This window comes from Rhodnius prolixus, unplaced genomic scaffold (genome assembly GCF_049639745.1).
Source record: "Rhodnius prolixus isolate KJV_2025 unplaced genomic scaffold, Rpr scaffold_10, whole genome shotgun sequence".
NCBI classification, from domain to species: Eukaryota; Metazoa; Arthropoda; class Insecta; order Hemiptera; family Reduviidae; genus Rhodnius; species Rhodnius prolixus.
Genome location: NW_027411615.1, coordinates 6,951,540 through 6,977,535, shown reverse-complemented (window position 1 = coordinate 6,977,535; position 25,996 = coordinate 6,951,540). Strand labels below are relative to the sequence as shown.

The 25,996-nt window shown below is 35.6% G+C and overlaps 1 protein-coding gene and 1 long non-coding RNA gene across 5 annotated transcripts in view; one reads left to right on the top strand and one right to left on the bottom strand.

Annotated features, from left to right (window-relative positions):
* The window catches only part of LOC141457024 (Krueppel-like factor 6), a 268,145-nt gene that overhangs the window by 51,269 nt on the left and 190,880 nt on the right, over positions 1 to 25,996 (top strand). For all 4 annotated transcript variants that reach the window (XR_012460167.1, XM_074133508.1, XM_074133507.1 and 1 more), the window contains exon 2: positions 643 to 790. Coding sequence is in view for 3 of the 4 variants with exons in the window: in XM_074133508.1 (XP_073989609.1) it covers positions 776 to 790 (15 nt within the window). In the remaining variant the exon portion in view is untranslated. The remainder of the gene's footprint in view (positions 1 to 642; positions 791 to 25,996) is intronic.
* Positions 1 to 25,996, bottom strand: part of LOC141457025 (uncharacterized) — a 203,032-nt gene that overhangs the window by 79,708 nt on the left and 97,328 nt on the right. The gene's annotated exons all lie outside the window — the stretch shown is intronic.

Below are 25,996 nucleotides of genomic sequence, written 5' to 3'. Positions count from 1 at the left end.
AGCTAAAATAGAGCAAATTTTCGTGAAGCGAGATTTTTAGGAATCAAAATTTAAATAGACTATCTCCTTAAAACAAAATTTGCTTATTGAAAATAGTTTTTGAATCACTAACTTTGAATAAATCTACTGGTTAGGTCATGTTAAGCCCTTTATTATGAGTTATAGTTAAACAGTTATAGTTAATGTTATAGTAATAGTGAAGTTTCAATATGTTCTGGAATTAACGTTTTGTCATTAGGCAGTTCGTCTTCAATATAATGTCAGTCAGATTAAATTGTTTGCTCCGAAATACAGCATATTTCTTTCGCCTTTCTTAGTTACCAACAATCTGCATCATTCAACGTATGTTCTACCAGCAGAACAGCAGATATCTGTCGGTTTATCTGTCAGTCTGCATCTTTATAGACTAAGATCCTAAGGTTTTCAAGACCCTAATGCGGTACCAATTATGATTTACTAAGCCCCTATGACCCGTTTATTTGACCACTCCAATTCTCTTTCCAGCTGAAGCCTCCTTTAAAAAATAATATAAAAATATTGTTCTGATTTGCAGACCACGTAACAGTTGGAAGTTGGAAACCAAAATCTTCTGAACGTAACGTCTGAAACTCTATAATCAATATTGTATGCTTTCTATTTCAGATTCTGTTGGTGTTGATGCGCTGTGCAATCCGCGATTCGCTGAGACTCCATCACGAGCGTCCCAGCTGACACTTCTTAACCTTACTGACCCTGCGACGGCTGAGGCGACCCCAGCCTCAGTGGACAAGCGTTCATGGTGTTCTTCATGGTAAATGTTTTAATATTTTTGCCCCTCTTATAGCACAATATAAGAAAGTTGATATTTCTGAATGCATTTCATTTTAATATTATTTAAAAGATATCTCCAAATTTTTAAAACTCTATCCACTTAATTTAATTAATATTGTTTTATACTTTATATCTTTAATATGGTAATAATTTAGTGATAAAATTTTTATTATTTAACTTTCACTGTTGCATATATAAAATGACAAAAAAATAAAGGTCACAGAATGTAAATTTTTTTCCCCCGGATCGTTATCAACTTGATATACTCCTATAATACTGTCTGGGATTTAGTGAAATCTGACGATGTTTACGTCTTAGAATTTTGGACAGTTTGGTTTCCGTTTCTAACTGGTTATTCTTTCTTTCATTAAATATATAATCAATCATCTAATTTAATAGAGGTAAAGAGACTGGAACTGTTCAGTATCCTGCCAGTAGGGAATCATTTCTGTTAATTATTGTTCTTAAGGTCAAAAGTATATGTCCTGGCAAAAAAGAGTAGTTTTATGAGATTGGGTTGTGACAGGTTACGGATGGAATTTGGTTATTATAGGATGTTATTACAGTTTTGGAAATTATTGGGTTCACAACGCTGGACAATATCTCAATTACACCCTTCATAGGCATTTTCATGGGCACGCCATCCTTTATATCGCCTCAGCATTATCAACCTCTCCACTTCTCTCTATCATGTACCATCTTTCTTCAACACATCCATCCATTGCAACTATACTCTTCCTCTTTTACATCTCCTTCTCGAGTGGCCAGTGGACATCCTCTTGGGTTTTCTTTACTCCTCCATTCACTCCAGGCGACTTAACCATCTTAGATGACCCATTTTACCACACATATAATTTCCTGCTCTGTATAGTCTATATACAGTCGAACCTCTCAATAACGGACACTGGCGGGGGAAAGCAAAGTGGCCGCTATTTGGAGGTGGTCGTTAGAAGGAGGCAGGCAAGTTTCAAAATGAAAAAATATGGGTTTTTTTTCCAAACATCTATTTAAAAATTGTTTAAGTAAAGTAATCGCCTATTTTTTCAGGCGGGGCTTAACGTCCAACTACCAATTAGGTGTCGTGGACGGAGGCGACTAGCAAACATACTTTACTGTAAATTTCTTTTATTAGCCATTAAATAAAATCCAAGGCCAAGAGCGGGAATCGAACCCAGTACCACAATGCATATTAGCTTTGCAGGTCTCGCCTCTAACCGCTCGGCTACCGTGGCGCCTAAATTGTTTATTATTAATAGATTTAAAAACGTACATAATTGCATAATTATTTAGCTATATGAAATGCATCAAATTTTTCTTAACTATCCAAAAAATTTATCAAAAACTACGTATTATTGACTTAATTAATAATTTTTATAATAATCATCACATTTGTTCATAACAATAATAATTTATGGTAAAATTATCACACTATCATCTATTCTTAGAAAAATAAAATTCTTCCAACACATTTATTTTCTCTTCTAGAGTTAACCACTATCGTTTGAGAGACATATCGGAAAAAATAATATTGTTCGTCCAAAGTACTATTGAAAAATGATTAAAATGGTACAAGATGTATGGAGCTTATAGAGGAAACTTTAGGAAAAACCAGAAAAAAAACAAAACTTGTGAGGGGATAATTCTTTTTATCACCTCGTCAAACGAACTTTTAAGAATAAGGTGGTCGTTTGTGGGAGGTGAAACATATAATCCGTTCTCCCAAATCAATGTCCGCGGTCGCTATGTACGAGGGTCGTTTGAAAAGACCGTGCAAAGTCAGAGAGATAGCACCACTGGCGCGTATCGAGGTTATGTTTAGTTAGTAGCATATCTTGGAAGAACACACACCAAGTTTCAGCCAGATCGGTCTATTTCTTTGTGTTTTGCATTCGTTTGAATCGAGGAAGTCGAGTGATTTTCAAAAAATAGACGAAAAAGAATTTCGTGTGTTGATTAAACACTACTTTATGAAAGGCAAAACGCCTCAGAAGACTAAAGAGAAGCTTGATAAACATTATGGTGACTCTACACCTTCGATTAGAATAGTTTATAAGTGGTTTCAAAATTTTCGGAGTGGCCATATGGACACAAGTGACGCTGAACGTTCTGGACGCCCTGTTGAGGTTACTACTCCAGAAATCATTGATAAAATCCATGATATGGTGATTGATGACAGAAGAGTGAAGGTGCGTGAGATTGCTAGTGCTGTGGGCATCTCGAATGAACGGGTACATAATATTTTGCATCAACATTTGGACATGACAAAGCTATCCGCAAGATGGGTGCCGCGATTGCTCACGTTTGACCAAAAACGAAATCGCGTGAAGTGTTGCAAGGACGGTTTGGTTTGCAGCTGTTCCAGAAGAATCCGCAGGACTTTAAGCGTCGTTTCGTCGCTGTGGATGAAACATGAATACATCACTACACTCCTGAGACCAAAGAACAATCTAAACAATGGGTTACCAAGGGGGAATCTGCGCCAAAAAAGGCGAAGACCGTTCCTTCGGCCGGAAAGATTATGGCGACTGTCTTTTGGGATTCGCAAGGAATAATCCTCATCGACTATCTGGAAAAGGGTAAAACTATTACAGGTGCATATTACTCATCGTTATTGGACCGTTTGAAAACCGAGCTGCAAGAAAAACGCCCACGATTGGCCCACAAAAAAAGTTCTTTTCCATCACGACAACGCACCAGCTCACACCTCAGCAGTTGTGGTCGCAAAATTAATGGAAATGAGGTTCCGACTCGTTTCACATCCCCCCTATTCTCCAGAATTGGCTCCCTCGGACTACTATTTGTTCCCCAATATGAAGAAATGACTGGCGGGAAAAAGATTTTATTCAAACGAGGAGATGATTGCAGAAACGAATGGCTATTTTTCAGACTTGGACAAATCCTATTATTCGGAAGGGATCAACAAACTAGAGCAGCGTTGGACGAAGTGTATAAGCCTAAAAGGAGACTATGTTGAAAAATAAAAAAGGTTTACCCCAAAAAATTAAGTAGTTTTTATTTTTGCACGGACTTTTCAAACCACCCTCGTAGAATGAGGAGTTAGAAGGAGGTTCTTTTATATAGAAAGTGTATAGGGGTAAAACGGGGAAATCCAAAAACTGTCCGTAAATGGAGGTGGTCGCTAGTGAGAGTGTCCTTTTGTGGGAGGCTCGACTGTAAATATATAGTTTCTCTACTGAACTTAACAATCATCAAAGAAGCAAAACATTGAATAAAAACAAATAAATAACAGTAGAAATCAATCCAGTTTCAGTTCATGTATTTCTCGCAAGCTTACAAAAAATAAATATAAAAAAAACCCTCCAAATAACCGACTACAAATATACGAACCCAATAATTTTCTCCATTAATAAATATGTAGTTGCATTTATTACCTTGAATTTCTTATTACCCAATCATTATGGTTTCAAGGTATTATTTAAATATTAATCAAATTATACCCATTGCATTTGTAATTATCCAAATTGTTATCTTTTATTACATAATTATTTTTTATTTGTTAATTGCGTTTATTTATTAGGAAGTAGGAAATGTTTCATTTGTTTACTTTTATCATATTTTAATTGTTTGTTTGATTAATTATCAACCTGACGTGAAGAACACGTTTATTCCCTTCCGGTAAATCCTCCAGGTCATAAAAACAATCAAAAAAACACGATCAATGCCTAGGAATCTTTACTGATTTCATTATTTTAGTTGCCTGAATTTAGAAATAGTCTCAGGATGAAAAATTTTGAATCTAATTAAATTTTTACTTTAAACTGGAATAAACAGAGTGTCCGTTAGACGGAGGTTCTTTTATATAGAAAGTGTATAGGGGTAAAACGGGGAAATCCAAAAACTCTCCCCTCCACACAAAAAATCGAAAAAACAACTTCAAAACATGGCATAATTTTATTACGACAAAGTTGGGACGTGCGTTAATACAATAAGACTGGTTTCCAGCCATAAATTAGTTCACAAATTAGCTGAAAATAATGAAAGCAATTAAAAGTTGATATAATAGAAAGTGTCACTTTATTAAAAAAAAAGAGACATAAAATTAAAAAGCGTAACCATATGGATGCCATGGAACCGGATCTAATGGTGTCCATATTAAATCATGGATAAGTATATGTCCGTTAAATTAAAAGAACTGCACGTATTTTTTTATTTTATGAAAATCAGTTTAACTTTATGACATTATGATATAAAGTAATAAAATTTAATAAAAACTAGTTTGTGTACTATATTACGTTTTGTATATTAATTTTTTTTTTCCCACGCAATTTTAATCAACTCCGTGGGAATACGAAAGCGGCCGATCGGGAAGGCATTTGTGACAATTTTTGTTTTGTTTCAAATACTGTCGTCGACTTTTTTTTTAAAAATGAATTACAATCTCTTGATGTTCACTATGTTAGACCTCGAGGTATTTCCTTATTTTTGTAGACTTGCTATAATTTGTTATTTGTTTATATTTGTTTTTTTGCAGTCTGTTTTACAAAATAAAAAATAGGAGTGCTTCTGTTTCTGTTAACAGGTCTTACATAACAATAATATATAACTCTTTTTAGATATTTAATTATTTGGCTTCATCTATCTTATCGGTCGAACATGGCGTTACGAGGAAATCATTCAAAATCCAGGGGATCCAATCCTGCCAAACTTTAATTGCCAACGCTTCTTATTATGGCTCCAAATTCAACTATACACAAATACCTTCGCCACCAAATCCTGAATTACTACAAGCACGTAGCTCATCCCTAATACCGTTGCTCAAGAGCGTTCTACATCCATACATCTCAACAATCCGTTACGTCGCTTAAACTGATGATGGCCTAAGCGCCCGATTCCCTACTGAGAGTTCTAAAACTGGTTGGCTCCTCTTAAATATGCCTCTCTGATTGGCATGAACAGTTTTAGTGTAATCAGCACGCAATTTAGACTCAACTTAACTTATTTACGTGATATACGAGTTTGTATTGTACATACCGTTGAAAATGGTATTCTTTTTGCCACTTTACATCTAAATTGAAGTCTACGAGGGGGTACCCAAAAAAAACCGGAATTATTTTTTAAAAGCTATTTATTTACAAATTTTTTACAGAACAACCTTATCCCCTTCAAAATACTCTCCATTACAACTAATACATTTGTCCCACCGGTGCTTCCACTGTTCGAAACATTTTTTGTAGTCATCTTTAGAAATGGCTGACAGCTCCTTCTTCGTTTTTTTCTTGACCTCTTCAATGTTGTCAAATCGGTGACCTTTCATGCCCTTTTTCATGCGTGGAAATAAGAAAAAGTCGCACGGAGCCAGGTCAGGCGAGTAAGGTGCGTGGGGCAGCGGAACCATGCCATTTTTAGCCAAAAACTGTGTAACAGAGATGGCTGTGTGTGCAGGTGCATTGTCGTGGTGGAAGAACCAGTCTCCTGTTTGCCACAAATCGGGTCTTTTTTGGCGAACACTATTGCGCAATCTTTTCAAAACTTCCAAATACAAGGTTTGATTGACGGTCTGACCTGGGGGGACAAACTCTAAATGGACTACGCCTTTGGCATCAAAAAAGCAAATCAGCATTGTTTTGATGTTTGACTTGACGACATTTTTTTGGTCGGGGTGAAGATGACGTCTTCCATTGGCTCGACTGTTGCTTTGTTTCTGGGTCATAACCATAGCACCATGACTCATCACCAGTAATGACCTTTGACAGAAAGTCTGGATCAGTTTCAAGCTGTTGTTTCAAAGCACGACATGTTTCAACTCGATGTTCTTTTTGATTGTCAGTCAGAACTCGAGGAACAAACTTGGCAGCAACCCTTTTCATCCCCAAATCTTCCGTTAAAATTCGCTGAACCGAGCTCCAAGATAACCCACTACTCTCTGACAGTTGATCAATTGTCTGTCGACGGTCTGTGAACACCAGCTCTCGAATTTTTTCAACATTTTCGTCGATTCGGGCAGTTGATGGACGTCCAGAACGAGGTTTGTCATCAATCGACATGTCGCCATTTTTAAACCGAGTAAACCACTCGTATACTTGAGTTTTTCCCATAGCGTCATCTTTGTAAGCTGTTTTCAACATTAAAACACTTACAGCAGCATTTTTGCCGAGTAGAAAACAAAATTTCAGAGCTGCACGTTGTTCACTTAAACTTGCCATCATAAAAAACGAAAAAAGAACAAAACAGCGCTGGTAAAAACAATCACTGCAGATGAACAGAACAAGCCAGGCAGACAACACAGGCAGGACTGAACTGGCAAGGAATTGCGCTATACACGTCTAGCGGCAGAAATGCGTACTACATAGGCTCCATGCGCGGCAACGCAATTCCGGTTATTTTTGGGTACCCCCTCGTATATGTTTGCCTAATTTTTCAGAATGTTCCATCGCAGGACGCTTGGAATCCTTAAGGATCTGTTATTACAGATCTATCTGTGTGCAATGAGCGAACGATATTGAAGAAAATAGTTTGTACTTTGGGTGGGGGACTCCCCAAAAACCGAAAAAAAAATTCAGGAAACTGGCAAAGAAAAATGGCCCAAATTTCTCTCGTTAGCCTACGTAAACGACGCTTTCCTTCAAATTTAAAATGCCAACTGCTGACCATAAATTTATATAATTTGAAACTTTCCATTCAAAAATCTCTGGAAAATGATTTTGAGCAATTCTGACCAGAGTCAGGTGACGATAGATTCCGCTCCCCCAAATTAGAAAAATTTAGGCCAAGGAAATAAAAGAAACAGTCGAGGGTTTCGATACCTGTTTTTGAATCTAGTTTTTTTTTTTTCAATTTCGAAAACAAAATTTTCAAATATTGCTCCAAAGTAGTTGTATATGTAAAATATATTAAATAAAAAAACGGACTTGTTGAGGGCAGTTAATGTAATTTGAATATTAAAACAATCATAACCTGTTAAATTACTAGTTAGTTCCCCATATTTCCACTTGTCTATAATTTGAGTATTTCAAGGTGAACGAAAAATTCTAAATGTAATTATGTTCAGTCAGAATTCAGTGTCTCGGAAATTGGTAAAATATTTTATAGTTTTTTGCTTAATATTTTTTAATAACATTAGATTACATTGGGGGGGGGGGGGGAATTGAAATGCGATTGATTGGTTGGTTATCTTTTTTTAAAATTAATTGGATTATAAGCTTGTAAATATATTCACTAATTAGGAGCCAACTAAAGTATTCGTAGAGATATTTTAAAAGATTTCTTTTTTCTGAATTGTCAAATTGCGGATCCTTGAAGATAAAGGTTAATTCAGGATTCTTTTCGGCAAATTGGCTGTGAAATAATTGGTGGAAGACAATTATCTTGGCTGATAATTAATGTAGACTCACGCGCTGAGATTCACACACGGGGACGGCTTTTTTTTTTTAAGATTTCTTTTTCAGATATAAGGTGATAAATGTTATCCGCAAAGAGAACTATACCAAAGCCAGCCAGTATGGTGCTGGGAAGCCGAGTGGTTAGAGATGAGGCCTGCTAAGTTAAGGTTTTGCAGTGATTTTTATGATTCGATACCCAATTTTTTGTGGGATTTTATTCAATTATTAAGTTAAGAAATTTGTATTAAATTATTTTAGTTACACACCGTTGTTCGCGGTTGGAATTGGGTTGTTAGCTCGCCTATCGCGGAGGCATTACAGCACTAAAATGGTTGTGTACAATGGTGTTGTGCCTTAATTAACAAATGATAATATAAACGAAACTATTTAAAGTAAATACAATTTGGCCAAGTATTAGGAGATTATTAGGCACAACACCATTATACCTAATTAGGAAAACTACCATACTTTTTCCTAATTAAGAGCTATTACGCTGACTTTCACAGGTATGAGAGCAGTTCTAATCATTTTAAATTTCAACAATTAGAAAATGTTAAATCCTCCCATTTCTGATTTGTGGATGTCTGGCGTTTTCCTTGAACAGATAGATGCCAATGGATTCAATCCAGAATAGATGCAATAGTTGAATAGATTTAGGATATTAAAATGTGCAGAATATCAGAATGTCACGCGGAGATAACGGGTAATCCCAGCTGCTCGATTTTTAGATTTCCGCTTCCTAGAAGCGTTCTTCCAGCTAAGTGTTTGGGTGATGGAAAGTGTTTTGTAGCGACAAGACACTGTCCAAAGGCAAGCACTGTGCACTGCAGAAAAATAAATCTCTGACCTTAGATGTTGACGCGCTTTAAATAAAAATTATAAAAAGTATATATATATATCAGAAGTGAGGCGTAGGACACACCTGAGAAAAAGGTGCTTCAATAAAAAAAGTAAAGCAAAGTAACGCCTATTTTTTCAGGTGGGCTTTTTTACGTCCTGCTACCGATTAGGTGTCGTGGACGGAGGCAATAGCAAACATACTTTTTACAATTAAATTCTCATATTAACCATTAAATAAAATCCAAGGCCTAAGACCGGGAACTGAACTCAGTACTACAATACATATTAGCTTTACAGGTCTCGCCTCTAACCCCTCGACTACCGTAGCGCCTTGTTGCCCCAATATCACGCTTAATAAAGTTTCAAAACTCTATGAAAATTTGATCAATTGAAGACAGAATCTATATCAACAACCGTGAGAAATAATCACTTCCGCTAGAAAATAATCGACGAGTTATAGGATAACAATCCTCTTAAGATTCACTCAACCTTTAGCTGCAGTTCATCATCTGCTGAAGAGAAATCATAATCTAACAAGAAGCTCATCAAAAGGAAAGTTTCGAACCTGTACTCGAGACTTTGGTTAAAATGTGCAGAATGTCAGAATGTCACGCGGAGATAACGGGTAATTCCAGCTATTTTATAGATTTCTTCTTCCTAGACGCGTTCTTCCAGCTAAATGTTTGGGTGATGGACAGTGTTTTGTATATCGAGAGGACAATGTTTCGTCAGATAAGCTTGACTTAGGACTCGCAACTCACAAATTTCTGGTTTATCATTTAATTAATTTCTTCCAAACAAAATTTCTCAGTAGATAATTTGGGCTCTTCAATTTGGACTATTCGCTGTTCCTTGCAGATGAAAAAGCATAGCTTATTTGACGAAGAGAAACTTCGAGAATATAGTTATTTGATGTATGTTTCTATACATCTGGAACTTTTTTTTTTCTTTTGAAAGTAAATGTACGCCATAAATTTGAATGGACGCGGAAAGTAGAAAGAAATTTCCAATTCTATTTGTGTTGCGAATTAATTGGACTTCTTCTGTTCAGTGTTTGAAAAGAATTAATCTGGAGCATTCTGAGGCAGTCATGCGAGCTCATATTCACAGCTAATCTTTTTTTAAAAAACACACACTCACACTAAAGAACACATTGTCTAAATTAAATACACCCGGTGCTTGGAAAGGCAAAACATCATAAAGCTATGTCTAGAGAGGGGAGACCTCGACCCGTTGCGTAATTGTTTAGCCTACAGGCGGAAATGGGTGCATATTAAAATAAACAAATTTAAATAATCAATTCAATTTAGCATTTGTAATTTTTTTTTTTCAATTTAATATCTGTTTTGGTTGAATGTCGGCCTAATTCTGTCGTTAGGATAATATTCTGTAGGATGATCTGTTTAACCTTGGGAGTTTATTGAAGCCTAGAAAAGAGTTATTTTAATAATCTTTGAGTAGTGGAAAAAGGTAGGTTTGAGTATTTTGTAGCTCTATTAAGTCTGCCTTCGAAGATGTTGTTTAACTTTGATAGAAACAGGTTGTGATTTAAGGGACTTATACGAGTATAGGGTTTGGTCTATGAAATAATATAGTTTGTGCTGATGGTTCTTGCATTTTCAGGGCACTTCATAAAGAGTTTAAGGTAATCTAGCCTCATATTCATCATCTTAAAGGATCCCTCAATACCACGATTAAACTCACTTCAGCAAACTGACAAAATACGGCACAAAGTGGAAAACCTGAAAGAAATCGGGACTAAATAGCGCCATACTTTTCTCTGAACATAGACCGACCCTCAACAGACAAACTAAGTGCTGCAATACACTTTGATCCTTAGGCGCCACGGTAGCTGAGCGGTTGGAGGCGAGACCTGCAAGGTTAATATGCATTGTGGTACTGGGTTCGATCCCCGGTCTCTAGGCCTTGGTTTTATTTAATGTTTAATATGAGAAATTTATAATAAAATATGTTTGCTAATCGCCTCCGTCCGCGACACCTAATTTGGTAGTTGGACGTAAAGCCCACCTGAAAAAATAGGCTATTACTATACTTTACTTTGATCCTTTGGACTAACACTAACAAGTACTTCGATTTAACTCTGCACCACAAACGGACATTCTCTAATTAACGTGCCTATTCCTGTAATTTTGACTATAAGACCTACGTTTCCCTTCATTCTTAAGAGATTCGAAGATGGCTGTACAGAACAAACTCCACCTCTACTTAGTGGTCAGGTATCTCCTACTGCGCGTAGAGCCTGACTTATAGTAACATCAAGTAACTCTAGATATCATAGAAGAAGTACATTAAATTTGCGTCGTCTCTCCACGACCTATTAGAATCGACTAGACCCACGTAAATCTTCGATACTTCTAGGTATACTCCTTTATTTAAAATCATCTGGAGCTATCTATGATGATATTTCCATTTTCGACAAACCTTTAACTCCAGATTTCCTCACGTTTTCCTCCACAAATAATCTCTTCGCTGTAGCCTAAACATCGTTGAACAAACAATGTGAGAAGTTTATAATGTTTCAGACATTCACATTTATGGTTACCTATAAATTTTAGTTATCTCTCACATCTTTGCAACTTTTTTTGGTTGAGAAAACTACTTTTGAAAATTCAAGCGATCTCAAAACGTATCTTTCTCGTACAAACAATCGAAAAAACTGTAACCTTCTCATTAGAGAATAATTTATATTGAAAATATTTTAAGAAGTAGATCCTGTTGCACAGAGAATTGACAAAAGAAGAAGAAAAAGAAACGCTCTAAATCGTCCTCGAACAACATCCATAAAGAGAAAAATAAAGAAAACAATATTGTATTTTGTTAAGGTCGTGTAGTTGTTGATGATGTAGATAGGGATATAGGCACAGCGTTGCTCTAATATGTCCGTATTATAGTAACAACAGGTGATATAGTGGGGTAGCGCTTTTAGAGCTATCGCCACAGCACCAGATAATAATAACCTTTCCAGACTATAATAGGAGTTAATTATTAATGATTGTAAGTTAGTCTTAATTATGGTCCCCGATCCACCACTATTAGTTAAAGTTTCACACTATTGTTTAGCCATATCCCTTACAATATATATTATATTCTCCACCATAATAATATTGACTTGATAGTACGTGCTCTGAAATATTTTTAGAATTTATTGATTATTATGTGTCTTTTTAGAGAAGTATTGTTTATATAATATGTCATTCTCAAAATTAAACTCCTTATTTAAAATTGTCTCCTTTAATTACGTGATTATATTTTCAAAATTTCCATTTTAGCTAAGGCTGAAATTTATTCTGAATTTTTAAGCAGTATTATATAAACCTAATTAAAGTAGTTAAGACTTCATTCTTTATTATTATTCCTTTATTTTTTAGTCTATAAATTACTATCTTAAATAGTATGTAAATAAATTTCGTGGTAATGTATTCTGTTAAGTGGGCTCATTTTTTAATATACTAAGTATATTAGAATATTTAATTTTTCCCAGAGTATTTAAATATCTTTAAAAAAAATTTTTGAATGACAATCTTTCGTGATTAAAATGACAGTAGAAAGAAAAAGTCACAATAATTTGGTATATTTTTATTGTTCCGGGTTTTTTAGAGATAACAGTTTTGGGGTTCTTTGGGTCCGAAAAAGTGGCTTTTTACTAATCGATGTGTGTGTCTAAGAGTAAATATTAAAACGGAAAAATCGGAGAAGTTTTTGGAAATAGATTTTCGAATATTTTTGAAATTTTTCTCGAAAGAGACATAATAAAGATTTTGTTTCAAAATTCGCATGCTAATTGTATAAATTATTTTTTTTTTAATCGCCTATTTTTTCAGGCGGGGGGGCTTAACGTCTAGCTACCAATTTAGGTGTCGTAGACGGAGGCGACTAGCAAACATACTTAACTGTAAATTTCTTTTATTAACCATTAAATAAAATCCAAGGCCTAAGACCAAGAATTGAACCCAGTACCACAACAAAACATATTAGCTTCGCAGGTCTCGCCTCTTAACCGCTCGGCTACCGTGGCGCCTGTTAATTGTATAAATTAGTTTTATATTTAAAAAAAAGAAAACAAAATCTCAGCTTCTCTTTAAATGTCATTTAAGCGCTTTGTAAGGCAGCCGCTGCCTTTATAATCTAAGCTCTAAGTACGCTGTGGGATGGCCTGTTGAGGCAGTGGGTATGTTAATGGGCCGTTGGATATGATTACCAGAACAAGCACCAGCCGAAGTTGGTAAGCTGGATTACCCTCATTTGCTTAGTGGGCTGAAATGGCGAAGTGGAAGGCCTATAAGTGATGTCATTTCACACTCATGCCGCGTTTTATAGCCAATGATGTTGTTAAACAAATATAACAAATCTAAGCAATATATACGAGTATTTATGCTTATAAATAGATACTGTAAAGTACTTTTGAATGGCTGATAGTTAATGAAAATCTTACTGAATTATTCCCTGACGAAAGACACTCGTTTTTCGCAATTTTTCTCCTGATTTCGATTTAAGATATTAACAACTAACAAAAAAGGCTGTATCTGAAATTCTTGATCAGGAATATGTATTTTAGTGAAGCCGTTCAAAAGTACAGCTCATAGAATCAGAACTCCCAAAAGAAAGGAAAGTAATTGCCTAATTGAAGGTTAAAAAGAAAACATATCTTACTAAGCTCCGTTAATTGTTTCGAAACTAACCAACAAAACCACTCTTTGTTTTGTGTTTTAACAAATATCCATTTAAAGACCAAATAGAAAATGTGCTTTAAATATAAGGTAAAAAAAAAGAAGAATGACGCGTGTTGCTTAAACTACACAGAGAGAGATAGAGAGAACTTTTAACGACGACGACGACGAGAAACTGGTTCAAGTTCCTCACACCTGGGGCGCTAACAAGCAATTAATTAACTATATCCACAAACAGCTTTTATATACATCATTATATGTAACCAAACTACATTTCATCGACATTTTTGTAAATATAGATCGATCTTGACATTGATTATTAGTGTAACGTCTTCTTCTTAGTAAACTATAATCATTTTTACATAATTTACCTTCAGTTTTTTTTGGTTTTTGTTTTTTAATTCTCGGTTAAGTAGAAAACAAGTAATTTGATGTTATTTCCAACAAATTATTACCAATTTCATTTAGATTTATTACCCTTATTTGTAATTCTAATGAATCTATTAGACTAAGAGTGGGAAAAAAGAGGGGTAATGGTGGACATGGATGTTTAAAAGTTCTAAATTTTACGACAAATTAATTTAGATTATTTTTTGGACACGTCTACAAAATAAATTTCACCTAATTTAATTAAATAACCAGATAAATGCTTTCAACTTGACTTTATTAATCAAATGTGATTTATATTTGCTACTAAATTTTTAAACACCGTCTTTTATAACCTTATCTTTAAAACAGTTGTCAATTTAAGGCCATTGAAACTTAAAAAATAAAATTCTGCGAAGTCCTTGAACATTCTCGATAAGAAAAACATTTAAGATTGCTTCTTTTTTGTGGAATCAATTCGTCCGGAAGTATTTAAAGGGGTCAATGAGTCTAGGAAATTCGGTAAGGGAGCCGTTCACTTTGAAGGTGCAGACCTAATAAAAAGCTAGACTTTGTAAAACGATTTAATCGACTTTTTAGTAACATCTTTGCAACACTCTCATTTACTACAATTGTTAAAAGAGGAATAGTAGCATAGATATTGTGGATAGATTCTACGAGAGTTGACCAGGAAGTCTACGGCACTGCGACCCAATAGACCGCATTGCAATCACTAATTAGATCATCTCCTCCAGTCCTGTCTGTGGGACTAGACTTGGGAGTCTGGTGAGAAAGCTCTTGGGCAAAGTGAGAAGGCGAGGATTTTTTCTTCACCGAATGGCCGAACCCTAAGACAAAACAGTACCCACCATTCACCCTGGCACAAAACGTGCCGTTCTATTTCATCTACTTTCTGAGGCAGAACTAATATAGGCAGCCTTCTGCACAGGCACAGGCAATGCACGTGCTCAATCAATCTATGTATCTAAGTATATCCAAACAATTAGGTCACCCCTGAGGCGCTTCGCCGCAAAAAATTATCTATATCTACCAGGAAATAGCTCGATTTATGAATTAATAGCCGGTGTACTCAGCAGGTTGAAATGAAGTTATCTGAATTAGGTTTAGGAGACTTGGGTGATCAAAGGAGTATTAGATTAGATTGATTTAGACGAACGGTTCCACCAGAAAGGGGAAGGAACGCTGGTAATCCAAAATGCCCATTGTTCCCCACCCACCCCTCATCTCATGAGATATACCGGGGCTTTAGAACTACAAATCCGGCTAAAGGTTGCCAGGTGCTAATACGATAAACTAATAAAGTAGCAACAGGATACTAGGGAGCATGGCTACTCAATCGCCCAGTGCACTGGAATAAACCTAGAAAGTTCTGGTAAAGATTACCAGATGCCACAATCTCCGGGAAGGAAACATTTAACCTCCCGAAGACGAGGAATCTAGTTTTAGAATAAACTGGACACACCTCTACAAAGTGCCGCACAGTTTCATCGGGCTCACCACAGCCAGCACAATTTGGCGATTGGGTAAGGCCGCATTTGGAAAGATGATACGATGAAAAGGAGTATTAAGAAATATTTGTACAGAGCCCCCTGTTAGTGACATAAAATGGAGCATTTACCACTGGTTTTTCTCTTTAAGAGCGTCCAGTATCTGAGATCATTAGTGGCCTAGAGCTTCTTTCAGTGCACTGCCAGCCTCCGCACAGTATTCTCTCGATACAAGACAACACTGTTCCTTGACCGGATAATGAACAGTAAGAAGCGCTTCGAGAAAAGCGAGAATATAAAGCCAGCAGCAGGATTCAAGCCTGGTATCACCATGTAGAACCACCAGTTCTGTAAGCACTTAGCTAATCCGCTCTCTAGCGTTTACGTTGTAGAAATTCGAAAGGATTTTTAATTTTTAAAAGCATCTTTCTAGTTCGGTTAAAACAAAAACTAAATTTTAATTTCCTGGGAACCCCCACACTAGACTTAAAAGAACAGAACTAAACAGACGCTATCGACTACTTAAAAGACTCTTAGACGACAGATCAAAACTCTCCCTGGACAACAGAAGACTGATTTATACTACTATTTTGAAACCCATCTGGGCGTATGGAATAGAGCTGTAGGGTTCAACCAAACGCTCCAATCTCCAAAGGATTCAATCTCTACAATCTAAAATACTTCGAACTCTTAATGTCTCCAACCTGACTACACACTGATCTTAACAGTCCTTTTGTCACACAAGTTGCTAAGACAAGATACAGAAAACTCCACTTCAACCTGCAATCTCATATAAATCATCTAGCTCAAAAATCTTTCTTCTAGAACTCTTCCTGACAACCCGACAAGACGCCTTAAGAGGCAGTGGCCTCGTGATCTCCTCTCCAGCGAAGAGAGTGACTAACCATCCAATATTTGGGAGTTTTACCACTGGGGTAACTTCTCCACTCGTTACCTTATCATTTATTATTATTATTACTCTATTGTATCATTGTTACTTATAGCGCTAACGCGCTGATTGTGGCACAATAAACGCAAAAAATAAAATGTTAATTTTACAAAAATGACAATACACCAAATTTTTCCCTAAATATTGCAAAATCATACTTTTTAAGTGAAAGAATTGACAGTAGTTTTCTACTGCCAGAAGTCGCGCCAAAAAAACTACTCTAAAAAATAGATAATAATCAAAACAAACAGATATTGATTTGCATTTGTTAGAACATAAATTTTGTCTATCATACAGAACAAAGAGGTTCAATGAATGTTATTCATATATCTATATATATGGACACGTTCAAGGTTGTAATGTTAGCAATGGTAGAGGTGGGCGTTAAAGAAGAACGTTCACCTGTCGGTGTAATTATCTGAACAAACCACACGAATGATATAGAACAGATAGAGAGAGATAGAGTGGAGGAGCAGGCAAAAAATGTCCCCTACCGGAAGTTGTGGGGCAGCAGCCTAGCACAGACAGAACTACATACACAGGAAGTACGGGCAGCTGCCACCTGTTCAAACAAGTCCACGGCTATCTAAATCCTAACGTTATTCTCTAGTTGGTTGGCGCTCAACGATTTTATACTACAGCTTGTATCAATTGAATTTCATCTCTCGAGAGAAGTTATTTAAGAGTTGCGAGTTATTTTTATCGTTCTTGGAAGATAAAGAAAAGAAGATGATGAAATGAAGATAATGGTATATCTATCTACCTTAATGTTCTTAGAATGAAGATATGGTTGGTTTACGCAAGCGCAATGAGTATTAAGAAAGAGAAATTAATTGCAAATGTCCAGAGTTGGCAATAAACGAAGTGTAGCGATCTGTGGATAAATGTGTCTAAATCCGGATCATAGACTAAGTTTAGAAAGGGAGTAATTAAAATAGTTTTTTATAATCTAGAAATGTTTGAACGCGCGTTAAACTGTTTTCTTATCTTCAACACCCACGCACGGATGGCACACGATGCTGCAATATTACTGATTAGCTCTCCCATAGTTGGGATGTTTTTTCTATTTTTTTAATTATTTTAGTACTTTCTAAGGTGACCGTGATTAAATTTATCTTAGAAATATATGTTTTTACGTTTGATAAAAAGTGTGAAAATGTTTGTCCCTAGTGTCTGTATGTTCTATGTCAGCGTTTCCCAACCTGTGGTACGCGAGTTGCTGGTTGGTGGTACACGAAAAATAATCAATAACGGCGAACATAAAGAATTATTATTTTAATTAATAATGTACAATAAAGTTGTTAACAGGTACAGTAATAAGGCTAGTCTGTCTCAAGATATACGAGAAAATAAATATAATAGCACATTAAACAAAATCAAGATTGTCTTTCATGGAGTATTTCCCAAAACCCGAAGACGCAAATGATAATTGGATTTGAAACCCCTTCTATAAAGAAAATTTAAATAGAATTATCATGTGACTTAAATGATAACTATGTAAAGATCTGCTTAAAGAGACTGGATTGTAATGAGTAAGCTCTATCCAAGCAACATTAAATTTAATTGGTACTTACAGGTAGTTGAATGCTTTAAAGAAATTAATTTAGAAGATTTGGGCACAAATATGATATTTCTAAAGAAGAACTTTGTAAATTAATTAACAATTTTGAAGAGAAAAATAGGTACCCAATTTTTAATTGTTTAAAAATAGTTTTAAAACTAAAATCTTACACTTTACGAACTTTTTAAAGCGAACATGAACTTGAACTCCTTTTTAACAGATACATTGAATCTCTATACAAAAACCCTTATACAACTGTCCTACCGGACAGTTTTAATGAAGATAATAATAATAAAATAACACACTCGTGATAACCAGATTCACGAAATACAATCATTTTTACGAAGTGGTACAATTTAGCATGATGTACTACCAAGTGGTACGCGAGCCAAAAAGAAGGTTGGGAAACGCTGCTCTATGTGATGATAATCATAAATTAAAGCATAAATTAATAGAAAATTCAAATTTGGTATTCTCTCTGGGTATTATTTTTTCGCAGGTATTTTACAATTTAATTGTAACAAAAAGCACAGCTTAAGACTTTGTGTATGATTTTGATCTTTGATCACTTGTAATTACTTGAACTCACCAAAATCGAATGTGTGTTCAAGTGACTTGATGAGAGAGGATATACATGTATATTTACGCAGTTGTGTTAGCATGGAACTAATCTAACCTTTCGTGACCATAATTTTTACTTTGATATACCTTTGAGTGATTCGAAATGCTTAAACAATGTAGAACGTTTTAACGTAATAACCATTCAAAATTATTTGTTTTTGGCTTTTCTTACTAATACTTGTTTTAAAAAGTTTTGATGAAATCAATTCCTATTTGACTCATTTTATGTCTTAACACCTACACTAGTCTACAAGAAGCTAAAAAGGAGCGGGAGTTCACGAATGGTTTTATTGTACACTCGAGGTCACCGTTTAAAGTGAAAAAGAGGACGACCTAACCCCTACTTTAAACATCTTCTTCGTATAATTGTACACAACACAGGAATGAGGTGGGAGATAAGCAGTAAGTGTACTCGTTAGAGAATGTAAGATGAGCCAACTTAAAAGAGCCAGAGAATGTAGAATGTACTCCAAGGACGTTTTGAGTACGATCTCGTCACTTCTACTTTACAGACGACATAGATAAGGGATGTAATGTCTATTAGAAGTGGATGGAACACGGTTAATGGTTCTTCAGACTCCCACAAACTTATTGTAAGTTGTAAAGATCTCCCCCTCTAGCCTTCTTTATGTCTTTATATTCTACCGTTAATTATACTTAAGTCTCCAACTAGAATTATTTATTTGTATATTTTGAATACATTACTATGAAACATACTTTTATTGCCACAATGTGCTGAATATACAGTTAAAAATAGAGATTGAAGTTGTTTTCTTATTCTATAAAGATGGATGCAGTAGGCAATTATTACAATTTATTGCGTTGATTTTTGCTTTTGATGTTCTCTAGTACAAAAACGTGTTTTTACAAATTCGTCTTGTGGGTGAACAATATAACTTCTAAGTGGGAAATCGTTTAAAAGTTTAAATTCAAACTATGGGATTTCGATATCACAATGGCATCGGCTATTTAAAGTAGATAAGATTCAAAGTCAATCCACCATTTCACTGAACACTTCTAATTTACTGAGCTGATATTTCAGTTCTTTGAATTATCACAAATCCAACCAATTTTCTGTAAATCTTCGTAGATTGCTGATTGCATACATGCAGAATTAAACGATTTTATTTTAAACATAAAATTTATTATTATTATTTTTTTAAATTTAAGGCCCATTTGTTGACAAACGGTTGACATGGAATCCCCCATACTAGACTGAAAAGACAAGAAACTAACCAACGCTACAAACTTCTCGCCAGACTACTTGACAAACGTTCGAAACTTAACCTACATAACAAACGACTCTTATATCTACTGTTACTGCGACCTATTTGGTCATACGGCATCAAAGTATGGGGATCGACTAAGCGTTCCAACTCACTACGCCTCCAGGCATTACAGTCAGAAATACTTCAAAAACTTCTTAACGCTCCGTTCTATGTACCTAACCTCACTATCCATAATGACCTCAAAATCCCTTTCATTACAGATCTTGCTAACACTCGTTTCTTCCAATTTCATTCCTCTAAAGCAGCTCATCCGTACCCTCTCATAGAACACCTATCTTCCTCCACATTACCAGGTAATCCTCTAAGGAGATGGAAGAGAAGATGGCCTCGTGATCTACTCTTATCGTGAGAGCAAAGCACGTTACTGGAGTGACACCACTGGGTGCCTTCTCATGATTTTCTTTAATTTCTTTTTTCTTTTACCATATTTGCTTGTTGCAGTGGTAAATTACAATAAAAGATAAAAAAAAAAAAAAAATTCAAGGCGCAACAATTTCTGAAGTCTTTGGCGCCTGGAATTTTTTTTCAGAGCCTCTGAACCCGGTTTCTTGTTCATTCTATCCATCACCGTAAAGTGAACGGTAAGAAGCTCCTAGCAAAAGAAAATCTAAGAGCCAGCAGCTGGATTTGAACGCAAGATCTCCGCGTGGGAATTCAGTTCGCTAAACCATTAATCCATTCCGTTCGCTAGTAGTTACTAATATCTTCTAGTGGCCATCCATTGTAGGATATAATTGTAGCCGAAGGTGTTCCCTAAAGTATGAATCACAGAATTGAGAACCAATCGACAAAACCACAAAACCTTTAACCAATCCCTAAATAATAAAAATAAAAAATGCTCGCGGCATTGACCAAGCGAGGAACATAATATCGTATTCTTGCCATGTTTAATACTTTACTAAGTCTATATTTATGTTAATTCGTGTACAGCTCGTTTGTCCAAATAGTGTAATTGAAGCTTTTACAACCTTTATATGTATTTTAAAAAAACTAGGCAGTTTTCTATTAAGGTGTTTTACTAACAGTTTAGGTTCTACGACTAGGTTCAAAGTATTGTGGTGGGCAACTTAGTTATGGACAGTTACCAAGATTTCTAAAATTAATGGTTTTATATAGCCAACATATAAGGCCCCCCTTATAAGGTCGTATTCTACACAAAAACAAAAGAAAATTTATCGCCTTAAGGGTTTTATTTATTTAGTTTTTTTGTAAAGTCCCTAATTTATGATTGCTAAATCTATATGCTATACCCTTTATACTACTATAGCAATGACTATATACAATATATTTTTTTGTTTGTAGAAGTGGAAGTGATTGTGTCAGCAGTAGTTGTATCAGTAGAAGTGTTAGCGCCCATATTATGATGTAAGAAACGATAAAGTATTCCCACGACCTTGACAATCTGGTCAAGGACATTTGAAAAGCTAACACTTAAGAAGATACACTATTGTTATTGGCCCATGTATGACACTACCACGCCTTGTATGACACCCACGTCCGTTCGTTACTCTTAATATACTCTATATTCGTTATAAACATATAATTTTATGCACGATTGTTTTAAACTGGATGATTTTTTTTTTTTATTTTAAACAACATCTTTTTGAATCGCTTCCCTCATTTCGTGTCTCTTTCAAAGTTTTCTTTACTTTTATTATGTCTCTCTTCATATTTATTTCTTCATTGTTCTCTAGTTGTGTTTATTTATTATATCAACCTCAAATATAAAGTATGACAAATATTTTGGCCGAGAAAATAATTTTGAATAGAATATTTTGTTCTTATAAATGTTTCGCGCATAATCTATGAAGATGGAAACATTAATGATGAATATAAGAGAATCTAATTATTAAGTATCTCTTCCTGTATCTTCTGAAGATTCTATCCTCTCTAGCCATTATCTTCGGCTACTTCTTCCAGTCTATCATCATCTATCTTAAGCTGAAGCAATTTTGCCGGAGAGTATTTCTGGATGTCTCCTAGGCATCCAGACAAAATGTGGCACCAATGTCTTGTGGTTAAGCGTAAATCTATCTTACCCAGCTTCTATTACCAAATCCTTAAGCCCTATCACTTCTTCCAAGTTAACCAAGGCTCTTCTTTCTCTTCGGTTTATCCTCTCCTCGCAGGAGTTCCTTTTGGAAGTATTCTGGCAATACTGCAGATCTTCTTAACGTGAAATTTGAATTGAAAGGAATAGTACCTTCTTGTTACGGTCAACATAATTCATTAATTTAGAACCCAAAATTGACATTTCATCCAATCAGACCTATTTTTATATCGTCGAATCCTAGTTTAGCCGTAGAGGATTGGGTTAACGAGAGAAAAATCCCACTATATAATCCTTTCCTTCAAGTACGAGTAATTCGTAATTCCTCCATCTATTAGAACTAAATCCTATCCCTCTGGCGGATATTTCGGTCTATAACTCGACACTTTACCATAAATCCGTAAAAGCCGACTCAAGCGACAGTAACTCAACTTACATTACCTAATAGATCCAATAATACCTCAATAAATGGCCGAAACTGACTCTCTGGAGCAAAAAGAAGCTTACTAGGCCCCAATCTGAACTTATGGGCTCGATCTGACACAATCTAAACCGTACACGATCTCTTCGAAAAGGGTTTGTTGACTTTATTGCTATCCATTGCTAATCCACCCATGGTGGTTACCATGATGTGATGCCCCCAATTCTTTCAAGCCATCATGCTTAATTTAAGAAAAATATAATCATAATTGCTAGTTCCCAAGAACATGATGATGGTGGAAGTAAAGTTTGCCTTCCTTTACCAAAATTTGGCAAAACGCTAAAGCGATGAGATCCACTTACTCGACTAGAAAGCGATTTCAATTGCTCTTCAGCTAGAAAGAGGCTATTTCGAAATAGGGCAGCTATTCCACCTGAATACGGATATTTCATCTTTTAGATATTTATAAATATATGTATGTGAAATATAATATGCTATTAAAATAAAATTTACGTCTCACTAGTAATATTAAAATCTAACTTGAAGCTATAAATTGCTAAGTTGAGATAAAGTTAGCATTGCCTTAGAGAATCTTCATTACTACATATTGGGAATGGCCGCCAGTGAAAGGGCGATGTTTTAAATGACTCTCTTATTGCACTGATGCACTGATGATCATCATATCTCCTTATACCTATATAATTATTGCATACAGATATGATGGATAAATATGTACGCACAGCTAATAACAATTATTATGGCCAGTACTTCCTCATGTACAGAAACGTTTGCAGAACTTCTGCTATAATACAGACACCCAATCTTTTCTGCAATTAATACAATTCTAATATTTTTTTTTTCAATTTTTTTTTTGAACACCCCGTCAAGCGCGGAATTTAGTTTTAAAAAAACCCTCCCACAGTGTGCGGAATTAAAATCAGACAATGACGTGTATACACGTCGAACGCAGGAGGGCAAAACAACCACAAGTTTACAATAGTCGTAATAGTCACTGCAAGCGAATTTTTCTGCAATCTTTGGGGCTTGAGATTACAGAGCATTCTGTGCTCATTCAAAAATCTTGCACCGCTACACGTATGCATTGCTCTAGTTAACTAGAGACGCCCAAGAGCTTTTACAAGGAAGAAAAGAGCTTTGAACTATGTGCAAAATGAAATCATGCTCGTACTGAGGTCTGAAACTCTATCTAAGGTAAAGACGGCATTGCTCAAGGGTTGAGAGCTTCTATTTGTATGCCTAATTCCCAATCTCTAATGCGGAGACCCAACATGTATCAACCACTTATCATTTGGCTGACTCCCACCAACCCCCTCCGTTTAAATTACTTGGCAGTACTATTGGTAAGATAAAGGAAACATTCCACCACATAATATTCTTATTGTATTTTATTTTCACAACGAGTATACACGCCGAACGCACCGTAATAGAGATTTGGTTTGACGTGTATATACACGACAAATACGCTTAACTGGTTAATTAAACGTAAAAATGTATTCTGCATAACGGTAAATGGTGGGGGATTATATTAGATTTGTTGGATATTAGCTGTGTACTTATCGAATAATAATATCGAAGATAACCATTTATCTTCGATATAAGTGCTGAATAGGCGAGGAGTTGTCAGATTGGAGTACCAAAAAAACAGGGACCCGAAATTTATACCTGAAATGAAACATCATCTTCGCTTTCACCGCCAACATTCTTTAGTAAGGGAGAAAGACATTTTGAAACAAAATTTTGATATGAAATGGTAGTAATTGAAGAAGTACGTGGAATAGTTGTAGAAATTAAGTGTTAAGAAAATTTGGTTTTGGATCGTATTAAACATTATCCGCATTGATAAATATAATTATATTTTTTGTTGTCCTCAATCCGATAAGCGAACACCGGTTCTTGTGGTTTAAAAAGACCATTTTTATCAATTTGTCTCATACCGTGTTTAGTAGAACTGGGAAGGTACTGCTACTCATCTTAGGATGAAGTGCTTGTTATGTGAGGAGATTAGTGACAGGTAGAGTATGAGGGTTTTTCCCGTGTTTTCCAAGTTAGGTGCTTAAGATTAAGGTTCAGAAAGCATCTGTGGGGCTTATTATTAGCTCGGAAACGTTGTGCAGATTGTGTCAGGATGAGGAGAAAACGGCCTCTCACTTGTTGTTCGATTGCGCTATGAAATCTTTGAAACTTTGAGACCAAAGGAGATATTGTAGCACAAAAAGAACTAGTAGGGAAAGTCCTCAACCTCTTTAGTAGGGGAGGTTTCTTCTACTAGATCCAAAAAAGGGGGAAGGCACAATAAGCCTCTTGTGGCTGCGGTGCCGTGGGGCGTAGATCCCGTCCCGCTATTTAATCTTAGGGTGCTTAAAATGAAGGTTTGGTAGTATGCAAAAAGTATGAATGGTTCAGTCGAAGAGGGGCATCATTAATTAATTAGATTAAAACAAACAATTGAATCAGGATGATTCACCCAATTTTCTGGTTTCAACAATTCACAATAGTTATTTTATTTGTTCATTTATCAATGTCGATAAATCAACAAAGAAATAAAGTAACAAGTATTGCAAAAACAAACAAACGCGGAAGAAATGACCAACCATTAAATGATGACGCAGAAGAAATCTTAGACTGGTTAGAAACATAGACGCGTGCCCTGTGTTTTGTTTTATGAAAAGTGTTCATGTTGCAAGTCCAGCCCCCAGTTGGGTTGATTGTTGTTGCATGCGCCTGCCTCTGTTGTTCCTAGCCAGCTCGCTACTCTTTATTTGTTCACTGTACTGGTACTGGCCGCACCTGTTCCATGTCTATAATGTAATTCTTTCTATTCAATGTTATAAGAACTTATCTAAACAAGAGCCGGGACAGTACTGGGTTGTGAGTGGGTAATCTAGTTCAATTTTTTTGTTAGCTGTTTCTAATTCGATAAAAATATTTGGCCCGCGTTACGCCATTTTGTCTAGTAAGCTACCTGAACCCTACCTGGCCCAAATTATAGGTGTTGATTGAGCTGCACTTTGATTATTGTGGGGCCCACATATCATTTGTATCAAATACAAAACGTGATGCTCCAAGAATTCTTTCAAACTGAATTCGAAAATCAAAATAAAACTCAAATAGACTTCCGGTATTCCGGTACTGGAATCTTTCTTCAATTCGAAATTTTAGCAATAAATGTCATCTCTTTAATATTATGCGATGCACAAGACGTTACCATACAGGGTGTTCATTTTAAGACGGCTCAAATGCATTTCATGCTTATACGGTTGATCTGAGCACAAAATGGTAGAAGAAAAATTTGTACATGTACTGTACCTTCAAAGGTGCCTCCTCAGGTACAGAGAGCAGTTGATAACGTCCTGCCTAACCTGGCTTGCGAGCCAGAGGAAGCACCTTTGAAGGCACATGCTGCACAAGCTGCGTAAAGTGCATTATTTGATAAATTAAGGAATAAGTTTGATCCTTTAAATGAAAGATATTGATCACTTAAATATGTGGCAGGAGGTTTCCAATTTTTTTGGTAATTAAACGCAACTCTCCC